The sequence below is a fragment of the Coffea arabica genome, chromosome 9c, assembly GCF_036785885.1.
Source record: "Coffea arabica cultivar ET-39 chromosome 9c, Coffea Arabica ET-39 HiFi, whole genome shotgun sequence".
In the NCBI taxonomy this organism is placed as follows: domain Eukaryota; kingdom Viridiplantae; phylum Streptophyta; class Magnoliopsida; order Gentianales; family Rubiaceae; genus Coffea; species Coffea arabica.
In genome coordinates, this window is record NC_092326.1 from 41,840,374 (window position 1) to 41,851,856 (window position 11,483).

Below are 11,483 nucleotides of genomic sequence, written 5' to 3' on the forward strand. Positions count from 1 at the left end.
GAGATTTTTTTTTTTATCAGAACGAAATATAAAGACAAGAAGCATTTTCTCCCAACATGGTAATATGTTTGCAAATCAAATGCTAAAATAAGCAGGACAAAATGGACATGGATTGGAACAGTTGCAAACTTCAATTTGTATCTTCACGCACATATGAGCAAGAGATTGGCGCTCAAGATCCTGGAATGGAGTAAAACTACCGATTAAGCACTGCTTAGCTTTTCTGTTTGCAGGCTTTCTTGTTGAAGAACTTGGCCTGAGATTTCAGAGTGTGTTGGACATCCTTAACAATGTATTGGAAAATGTATCTTTCTGTATGGGGAGACTCTCCCTCGTCATGAGAACCTTCCAAGGCATTCAATTTAGATGAACCCAAATCAGCTTTTTCTTTTTTTGCTTTTTCCTCTTCGATTTTATGTACCACTTGATAAGCAGAAGAGATCTGATGAAAAGATCAGATTGAAGTAGTTAACAAGGAAAAAAAACGGATTGAAAAGAAACTGTGAAAAAAAATCTATTTGCAAGCCTCATGGTCCACGTACCATCTCTAGTGCTCAAGGTCCCCCCATTCACTAGCAAAATCATTTATTGTCACACTTTGTATTGTTCTTCCCCTCCATTTGCTTCAACTTGGGGAAAGATGGAAACCGTTTTGGCTGCTTTGTTGTTTGTCCATTTATTATGGAGAATTTTTGGTATCTCAATATCTCAGATTGTGCTTGTCCTGTATTTGTACGTTTTGATTCCCATTTTTCTTTCTGTCCGTAATCTTTCCTTAGTTTCACGTTCTACATACCACTTTTCATTTTTCTCTGTTGCTCGAAATTCTGGAAAAGAAAACCAACTTCTCAAAAGAAGAAATCAAGAACTTTTCCATCAGCGTGACCGGATTTGTGTTATAGTTTGCTTCATATGTCGAAATCTTTTATTTACATAAAATGCACTTTTGGGAACTAGAAAAACATGCATGAAATAGTGCTTAATTAATAAGGCTTATTAGACACTAATTTCATACTAGCATATAATTAAAAATCAATATTCTTCTTCACAATTATGGTAGGAATCGTGCATTATGAACAATATTTATTACCATGAGATTGCAATGAATGTTGTAAAAAGAGGCAATAAAGGTTAGTAGGTTTAAATATTTGGAAAAAAAATTAATCCTTCTGAAACAGTCTATTGGCATGTTACTCATGCATATGCGTGATATTTTGAGGTAATTAAAAAACCAAAATGAACTATTATTAGAAAAGCATGTAGAGACACACTACTGATATGTATTATAATATTTTCTCTTCCAATTTCATTTATTCTCCTATCACTAAAGAGGAATTTATGATTGGATTGTCCATTAATTTAAGTTATGTTCGGATTGCATTTTTCATGGAAAAATTATTGTAGCGATTTGATGTATGTGAGGGAAAAAAGTAATAGAGAAATGTGATCACGGAAAACAACGTAATTTTCCGACAGAAAGTTGCAATCCCTTCTTTTATCACTGTTGTTTTCTCCTTCACTCACTGATCAATCATCTATTGATAATAAGGCGCTGTCTATATCCATTGTGGAGTATCAACATCAATCTTCACTTTCTTTGTAGTGATATTTCATTTTCCCACCTTCGATCTGTTGGTAAAAAAGGCCATATTTGATATTACAGCCTGCAACTTTACTGCTCTTGCTTTAGTCTTATTCAAGTCTTTTAGTAACCAATTACAATTTAATTGAGTACGCACATATAGTATCTATTTTTTTTAACCCAAAAGAAAAAGATATGAACTTTGCCCTGAGCTCTAATCTTGGATACTTGCATCTTAACTTTCATTTCAATCTAACTTTGACCACTTCAATTATTATTGATTGAGAAAATTGATGAGTTTTATGGAGGTGAAAAACGTTAATTAGTAGATCAAGTTTCACTTTGCACCCTTTTTTTTTTTTTTTTATAAGTTGTTTCCACTTTACACCCTTAACTCTAATTTTCGAACATACTACGCTACCTAATTTTATTTGAACTTATTATAGTTACAGAATTTTTAAACATACAATAGGCAGACATATAGATTTTTACTTAGGACTTGGAACCAACTTTTTAAGATTATATTCGTACTTTTAAAAATTTTCTATTATTACGAGAAAAGTTTTAATTGAACCACAAAAAAATGAGGTGCAAATACCTAAGTGGGGAATAGGGAATGGTCTTAATTTAGCTATGATAAAGAGTAAAAGCGTAATAAATTTTTTCATAAATGATTTATTTGGGAATAAATAAACATATTTAACTTATTATTAATAATTTGATAAAGTCATAATACTACAAGATAATCAATTACGATAAGCATAATTTAAATCTGAGTTTAAAACGTGATGACTGGGACATTGAAGGTCTAATCCTACATGAAAGTTGCTGGTGTAGCTATCTATGCATTCATTCATGCCGTATTAATATTATTCATTCAATCATGTGTTGCTATCACCGACAAAAGAATTATGTAGCAATTTTTTTTGTAAAATTAGCATAGACAAGGGTGTGCCAAATATTAGATAAAAATATATATACGTATGCCGACTGTAGATTGAAAGTATTTTGTGAAAATAGGTTAAAATTAGGGATTATTGCAAAGTGTCCACATATGTTTTTGGGTGCAAAGTGGAAAGATTATTCCTCCAAAATATTTTCTTGACTTCACTAGAAATTAACTTAACAATAATGTTTAGAAATTAAACTAAAATGGGATGAAATAAATAAATAAATAAAAATTTACAGTACAATGGTATAGATTAGAAATAAAGGTGTAAAGTTCGATTCAGTAATAAGTTAGAGGTGCAAAGTGAATTTAGTCCAACTATCTTTTTCCTATCTCAATGTGAAAAGAGAAAAACAAAACATGAGTTGAAAGTTTTCAAAGTGAATGAAGAATTGGAGATAGAGAGAGAGTTACTGACTCTAATAGTGTTTTCCAATTTTAACCAATAGTCTTATTTAGTCGCTTTCAACTTTTAAAAGTATCTATTAGATCCCTCAACTTATAAATTTTTGTTTTACATAATATGTACAATTCACATCTAAATAAAATTGTTTTCATTTTGTCCCCTAAACTTTGATTTAGTGTCTATTTTTCTTCCTCTAAATTTAGAGATAAGGCATAAGTTAACTAATTTGACTAACCAAAAAAAAAAATCCAATACTATCTTCTTAACGATTTAGAAAAACTAAAAGTAAAAAAAATAAAAAATTACTCTTTAAACAATAACAAGCTTAAATTCACGTGTTATAAAAAAACTAACTTTATTTATTGTTATTATTGTCGTTATTATTATTATTATTATTTGATTTAATGTCTAATAAATCGATACACACACATACGCCATAATCCATGAGGAATAAGAATAGATTTTAAGCTAAATTCATAGAGTGTTGTTTTGCTTGTATCAATATTATATTTTTGTGTAGTCAATGTAATAATGAAAATGATAAATCATGATACTGAAAAAAAATGACCAAAAGATAAATAAATAGATATTCCAAACGTCAAAAATTTTCTACTGTGCTCTATTCTCTTTTATGTACGTATATTTCAAATAATCAATCCATTTTTACAAATTTTGTCATTATTAGAGTTCAAATAATTTGATTAATCCCACCATAGAGCAATAATATTCACAATTAAATATTAGAACACTATATGATATGCTTAGATAAAATTTGTAAAGCAATTGCTTTATCATTTTTTCATAGTCTAACTTTCCAATTACTCAATATTTACCCAAGCCATTAAATGAGAAAATTTGACTGGTTTATAAATTTTGGAAGTGCCAAATTAACATTAATCTAAATAGTAATGGCTAAAAGTGAATATTGCTCCAATTGAATTTGGCATTGGGAATTAATTAAAACTAAATTCAGAAGCTAAAGGATTTAAATTGACACTTTCAAAGGTTAACGGACTAACCAAAGATAATTGGTAAAAGTTGGGACCCTACCGAAGTCATTTAGGTATAAAGATGGATAAAGATAACAAAAGAAAGTGACGAAGACAATTATGTCCATTGAACAAAAAAATAAAATAAAATTACAAAATTACAAAAACAAAATTGGACTTTGAGCCTGTGATGGGCTGGAGAAAAGTCAACCGACTACAGGTCTTGTGACTGCTGCTCTGATCTGATGAATATCCATCTTTCGGTCGATCCTCCATCAAAGTTGAGCTGGATTACGCCATTTTCCGCGTGGGGTTTTTAGCTTTGAAACCCAAAAATAATCAAGAGATTTTATTTTACTTCCCCCTGATCCCTACTTGCGATATTTTCCAAAGTTGCAATCTTTATCCTTGGATGCTCCAAAGTTCAATCATTTCCGCGAAATTTCAAGAAATCCCATCAATAAAGTCTCAAGCTTGATCTGAAATTCAATAACTTGTCTGAAGAAATGGGTGGTTGTTTCAGCAAGAAAAAGTACCCCCAATCAAGTATTAATGGGCACAGATCAGGAGGTGGTGCAGCAGCAGCAGCCACCACCACAGCATATCAGCAGAGCTACCAAACCAATCAAAAACAGGCCGTCCAATACACTCCTCAGCCACATCAAGCAGAGAGGTTTTATCAGCCGCAGCCACCGTCATCTGTTCCTGCAAAACCTTCAGCGCAACCACCCCAGAGGCCAAGGCCTGCTCAGAGGCAGGAGCCAAATACAATTTTGGGGAAGCCCTTCGACGATGTGAGGGCCCACTACACCCTTGGCAGAGAGCTGGGTAAGGGTCAGTTTGGGGTGACCTATCTTTGTACTGAGAATGCAACTGGGCAAAAATATGCCTGCAAGTCAATATTGAAAAGGAAGCTTGTGAGCAAAAATGATAAGGAGGATATGAAGAGGGAAATTCAGATAATGCAGCATTTGAGTGGACAGCCTAATATTGTGGAATTCAAGGGTGCTTATGAGGATAGGCAATCAGTGCACATTGTTATGGAACTTTGTGCTGGTGGGGAGTTGTTTGATAGGATTGTTTCTAGGGGACATTATTCTGAGAGGGATGCTGCTGAACTTATCAGACAAATTGTGAATGTTGTCCACATTTGTCATTTTATGGGTGTGATGCATAGGGATCTCAAACCTGAGAATTTCTTATTAGCAAGCAAGGATGAAAAGGCAATGCTAAAGGCAACTGATTTTGGGCTCTCTGTCTTCATTGAAGAAGGTGAGCTTCTTGTGCACTTTGTAGTTTATTTAATTAAGTCTCAGTGACAAAAAATTTGATGGATTAGATTTCCTGTTGTCGTTCCTGGATTAAGACTTTCCATATTTATGGAGACAGATAGTTATTCTATATGCTTCCTTGATTGTAGACTTAGTGATACGTGTGATTTCTGTGTGCTACGATACCTACATGGAAGCTGTTTCTCTGAGATAATCAATGGCTATAATCCCTTAAATGTCTATCCTTGCGGGATGTTTTGCATCTTTAGATTCACTATGTCTTCTAATTCTTTTGTTAAAGTCTTAAACTCATTGTCCTATGAGCAGATGTCCTTCAAGTTGCATCCTTGCATAGATAATTTGGTCAACCTCTGAGTTGTTCAGTGTATGTTATTCAGTTTTCTTATACTAGGAAAGTATGTACTCATGGGCTTATGTAGATGACAAGTTGGTTGGTATTCACGTTTCAACATTAAGAGATTGTTGTTGCCATAAATAGCTGCACTAAATCCGTTCAAATAGCCCCATAAGGTTGGAAATGAAGGCTCCTTTAGTTGCATCTGACTATGTGGAAATTTTCTTCAATGAGTTAATAGCTACTTTGGTCACAGTTCTTTATAGATAGTATGAAATTTACTAAAAGTATTATGTTATATGAACTAATGGCAATGTTTTAAATACTAAAAAATATTTGCTATTACAAACTTGTAGCAATATTCTGGTAGGACGTGAGATTGAATTGGAGGTAGATTGAAATGCTGGTGTAACTTGTGCATGCATAACAGTTATCATTAAAATTCAATATGTACAGGTCATTTCTTATCTCAAACATCAAAAATTCTTTGTGAAGAACTGGAGAGAGAACTGTTTTCATTAACTTTTAGAACAAGACCCAGACCCTTGATAAAAATCTGGAAAGATAAACCATAATATTTAGTAGTCTAATGCTAACAGAGTCATGATCAATGTGGAGTTCTTTTCCTCCAATAAATAAACCAAATAAGGAATTGAGTAACACTATGATCCTAAGTTTGTCTTAGAAAAGTAAGTAATTATGAAGTCATGATATAACTAAAATGCATTCGGCTAGGGATTGGCAATATAACAATGTTAACAGGTCCTCTGTTCTGGATCGTTGGATATCTGCTGCATCACTTGGGGTCAAATGGAAGTGCTTTACTGGCTGCAGCTTCTAATAACTTGAGCTACTTTCAAATTTCTAATTTTAGTCATAGTAAAAACTTAAATATGTACCTCCGCTAAACAAACATCAACATATCCTGCACTTCAGTGTATGTCATGGAACAGCTTCAGAAGATGCTATGGTTTTGTTTATCCTAGAATCCTCTATTTTCTCTTTGTCTATGTCAGAGGTACAATACAGTTAACCAACTCAAGTATCTTTCATATAAATCAGACATATGCTCCACTTCTAGCATTCTTCTTACTCAACTGCTTGCTAAGATCATAATCATTATTCACTTTTTGTATATCTATTCTGATCTTATTAGTTGTTGAATAATTGGTCTTATGATATCTAATCAAATTTCACTTTACATATCTCAGGAAAGGTCTACCGTGATATAGTTGGTAGTGCATACTATGTTGCTCCTGAAGTATTGCGCCGTAGCTATGGGAAAGAAATAGATATTTGGAGTGCTGGTGTTATTTTGTATATTCTACTTAGTGGTGTACCTCCATTTTGGGCTGGTAAGGACAATAGCATTTTCCCTGTATGTTGCCTTTTGATTCATGTTTTACTGTCTTTCTCTGACACATATAATATTTTGTTATTTTTGCAGAGACTGAAAAAGGAATATTTGATGCCATACTGCAAGGGGAAATTGACTTTGAAAGCCCGCCATGGCCATCGATTTCGAATATTGCCAAAGACCTAGTTCGCAAAATGCTGACCATGGATCCAAAAAAGAGGATCACTTCTGCACAAGTTCTTGGTATTCTTTTGTTTGCAAGCCTTGGAAGTTACATATATTAAACAAATTTCATAAATAATGTTTAAATAGTATGCACATGGTGCCTGGTTGAATGTTTTATGTATCTTACTGGGCAAGGTAAGCTGATTTGAGTCTTAGACATGTTGATCATCAACCATCTGCATCATTTCACGGTATGATTTTCTAGAAAACTCATTATGGTAATTCTTGGTACACATTTTAGCAAATGAGAATCGATGTTTATGAGTTATGACTGATAAGATGCTAGACCATATTTCATATAAATCTGGAGTATGGCTTCAATTGGGGATGAAATAAATTAGCTTCAACAAAAATTAGCTATGTTCAGAGACTGACAAACATGCTATAGGTAATGGAAAGGTTTTCAATCTAACCTGCAATACTAGTGAGAGGACCATGGAAGTCGAGACCAGATTAGGGATGGATCTATCATCTGATGAATGAGTTGATATATTAGAGAAGCACACATTAGCTGATTTCTCAGGAAACAGGGATGAATTTCTCTTCTTTCTTTTTAGTTAAGTTTTCTTCTATATTGGTTGCCCTGAATATCCTGTATCATATATATGCGTTTGGGCCTAATTAATGTACTTTGTTATTTTCTTGTTTAGCTCTTATCTAGTCTGCTTGTTTTGCTTCTTTATGCTAATATAAGTTCATTACTCATTTCCATGTATTTCTGTTTTTCTTTTCTTGCCAAAATTAAAACTTAATCAGATTCATTAGCTATATTTTGAAATGCATTCCATAACTTTGAGTGCCTTTTTCTATTATCTGCTTGATAACATGTGGTGCATGATTACTCCTGAATTAACTTTTTAACGTTGTTTGCTTTGTCTATACAGAGCATCCATGGATAAGAGTAGGTGGAGAAGCATCAGATAAGCCAATTGATAGTGCAGTACTGTCCAGAATGAAGCAATTCAGAGCAATGAACAAGCTCAAGAAACTCGCTCTGAAGGTGATCTACAGTATTATGTTTCTTGTCGAACATAAATGGACCAATCACTCTAACTAGAAAGACTCTGAATCATATTCAATTAAAATAACTAGACACCCTGTTAACCTGTCGATAACCTAAGCTTTAGAAGGCTCCCCATATGTTTCATTTACTGTAGAATAAGGGCTTCTTAAATGTAAAATTCCTACATATCTTTCGGACACTGATATAATTGAGATTTAGTTCTTGTTTAATCCATTGAAGGAGAGAAATCTTCCCACAAAAATCTTCATCACTTGTTAGCTGTGAATTGATGCCAATGGATCTTCAAGATTGTGTACATGGGACTCATCTGCCTCTGTGCTTGTTAATTTCCATTTTTAATATACCACAGGTCATTGCTGAAAACTTATCTGAAGAAGAAATCAAAGGTCTTAAAGCAATGTTCACAAATATAGATACCGACAATAGTGGCACAATTACTTATGAAGAGTTGAAATCTGGATTAGCTCGACTTGGATCTAAGTTGTCAGAGAACGAAGTGAAGCAACTCATGGAAGCTGTAAGTAACAACGCATTCAGCTAGAAGTAGATCAGTTGACTTTTTTGCAATTCATCTTCTTTGTTGGTTACACCCTACGATCATATATCATTCTTTATTTCAGGCTGATGTGGATGGTAATGGATCCATTGACTACATTGAATTTATTACTGCTACAATGCACAGACACAGGCTTGAAAGAGATGAGCATCTGTATAAAGCATTCCAGCACTTTGACACGGATCATAGTGGGTGAGTCAATATAATGGTCAAACTTCTCGGTTTTGTTACATGCATGTGGTATTTAGTTTGAAACTTCTGCCAAGTGCCAACTCTAGCTGCCCCAGAAGCACACCTAACTGTTTGGAAGAGCTTTGAGAGTTGTTAGAAATTTTCTTCATTTATTTCTTGGAGGACAGACACTTTATCCTGATTAATTGTCCACCTAAATCATCTTTCCTCATGAGCTGCTTTTGAAATATTAGTGACTTTTGATTATTATTGGTGTGATAACAGCTTTATCACGAGAGATGAACTGGAGTCTGCTATGATGGAGTATGGAATGGGTGATGAGGCCACCATAAAGGAAATTATTTCAGAGGTGGATACAGATAATGTAAGTGTCCTTTGATTCTCATAAAAAACATTTCACAATCGATTTTGGATCGAATTGTAGCATAATCTCTGTTGCACTTTACAGGATGGGAGAATCAATTATGAGGAGTTTTGTGCAATGATGAGAAGTGGAACTGCAGCACAGGGGAAGCTCTTCTAGAACGTAAGCACTTGACCTCTCAAGGGAAGTTCTACTGATTTGCTAGGTACAGTAAGAGAGGTCTGCTGGTAAAAGGGCTATTTGGCCTGAGGACGCATGAGTCAGCAAATTTTTTTTTTTCTGTATCTTTCGCCAAAATTGTGTATCGAAACGATTGTAGTTAACACAGAATGAGGCCTATAGTTTGGATTTCTTCTGGAGTAAATCGCAGTTGTGCATATTTGGTTGAATAATAACGTTGTGGGTTTCTCTACATATCACTGTGTTTCACCCAAATTTTACATTGTCTTCAACTGGGGTATATTGTTTAAGGTTTATAAGGTTGCATGTGAATGATATGCTTGAAATGATCAGAAGAAATGCTGATGGCTGTCTTTCAGATTCAACATGGGGAGAGAAATTATGACTCCTCACTTTGTAGTTTGTATCAGGCAAATGCAGCAAAATAGGAATTGCAGTAGTTTGTCCATCATCTTTACCCAGAAGTGGGAGGCATTATAGGTTTCCTTCCATCTGATTAACCAATTTCCATGACTCATTCATTATAACCCAATGAAATGGGAGGAAAAAAAAATTTACTAACAATGTTACATAGGAGCAAAGAGATTGAATGACTAAGATAATCAATCAATTTTGGTAGTTTATAAAAGAGAGAAAAACGATCGATGTTGTTAAATATACACACAGAGCACTTGCACATATCTTGTACTTGGGTTCGATCTTTAACTGAGTATATTGCAGCCCAAGCCTAGTTCTAGGACCAAACAGATTGAGCTCAGTCTAACCAATCCTATTAACAGTCCTAGATAGGACCCTTAAACAAGCGTATTTCACAGACCTCTAGGGAAAAATGGGAATCAGTTTAAAGCTGTCAGAAACATTTTTCCAATATCTCAATTCTAAGTTCCATGAAAGGCCCTCACGACTTTACAAGATTCCACATCTTGTAACCTGTTCTGTATTTCATTTTTAAGTTTGTCCTTTTTCCAAATGTGTCAACCACCCATCCTAGAACTTATTCGTAGAGTACTGGTCTATTAAATTTAATTCCTTACCCTTTAAGGAGAAGGATAATATGCATTATTTATCTGTTACAAATACACTCGTAAACAGTTTTTTTTTTCTCTTTTTTTCGAAGAAAGACTCTAAATTTTACAAGAGGAAAGGAAAAAAGAGAGTATTTTTTGAGACCTCACGATCGCTCGATCAATATCTTTACCCACTAAATTGAATACTAGGCATCACTTGGCAATGTTCAGGTAAATGGCATAAAGAACCACTTAAGGGTAGATTGGCATTTAAAAATTTGAATAACATAACATGAAGTGTTCAATGAATTTTGCTGTGTTGGATCGTGAACAGTTTAGGGGTGAACTCATCTTAAACATTAGTTGGCTTAAGATGACAAGTGCACAAATGAAGAATCCGAGGGTAAGTTTGATATTCCCTGACACAAACTGCATTAGGACAACCATTTAGGTTAACTATTGCAGGTGAGGAATATATTTTAAGCTCGAATGCTTTGCGCAATAAGCATACGATCGTGTGCAAGAGCTTTCTTTATTCTGGGAAAAAGTATCATTTCCCATAAGCCCGAGAAAGACAGCACAATTCAGTCTTCTCTACCTTGATTAATTATTGGTATAGCAACTTTCCCACATTAACATCTAACATTTTCCTATCAAGATCTTCAAACAAATCCCAAAAATAAGCTTATTAACAAAAAAAAAAACAATACAAGGATACACTTAAAGACCTATATTGAATGGAAGTATAGAGTGATGAGCATGTTCATTTCTCAAAACACAAGAACAAAAGATAGTAGGGTTCATGAAGTAACAATCTTCTTGATGGTTAGGTGAATTGGTGTTAGTATACAATGAATGTGCAAGTTCGAGTGATTATTTGTCCACGACAATTTCAAACGCTATTCTTGATTTCAGTACAAAGCTATAAAATCTGTTGTATTAAATTTGGCCAAGTTGCTTGTCTCTTAGTCGAGAAGTTCGATAAGCACCACTGTTATAGCATGTTATGATTAGCCTCGGATGCTC

The 11,483-nt window shown here is 34.0% G+C and overlaps 1 protein-coding gene across 1 annotated transcript; it reads left to right on the forward strand.

Moving 5' to 3' along the window:
* Nucleotides 1-4,084: 4,084 nt before the first annotated feature.
* LOC113708503 (calcium-dependent protein kinase 2) lies at nt 4,085-9,684 on the forward strand. The gene is made up of 8 exons (XM_027230961.2): nt 4,085-5,198; nt 6,764-6,907; nt 7,000-7,152; nt 8,019-8,134; nt 8,508-8,675; nt 8,779-8,906; nt 9,171-9,270; nt 9,355-9,684. Exons 1-8 carry the CDS (start codon nt 4,433-4,435, stop codon nt 9,427-9,429), a joined length of 1,650 nt encoding a protein of 549 aa, XP_027086762.1. The 5' UTR covers nt 4,085-4,432; the 3' UTR covers nt 9,430-9,684.
* The last annotated feature ends 1,799 nt before the right edge of the window (nt 9,685-11,483 follow it).

Coding starts and splice junctions, on each gene's coding strand:
- LOC113708503 (XM_027230961.2), top strand. CDS start 4,433: ATGGGTGGTTGTTTCAGCAAGAAAAAGTACCCCCAATCAAGTATTAAT. Junction 7,153..8,018: donor CACTTCTGCACAAGTTCTTG/GTATTCTTTTGT, acceptor TTGTCTATACAG/AGCATCCATGGATAAGAGTA. Junction 8,135..8,507: donor TCAAGAAACTCGCTCTGAAG/GTGATCTACAGT, acceptor AATATACCACAG/GTCATTGCTGAAAACTTATC.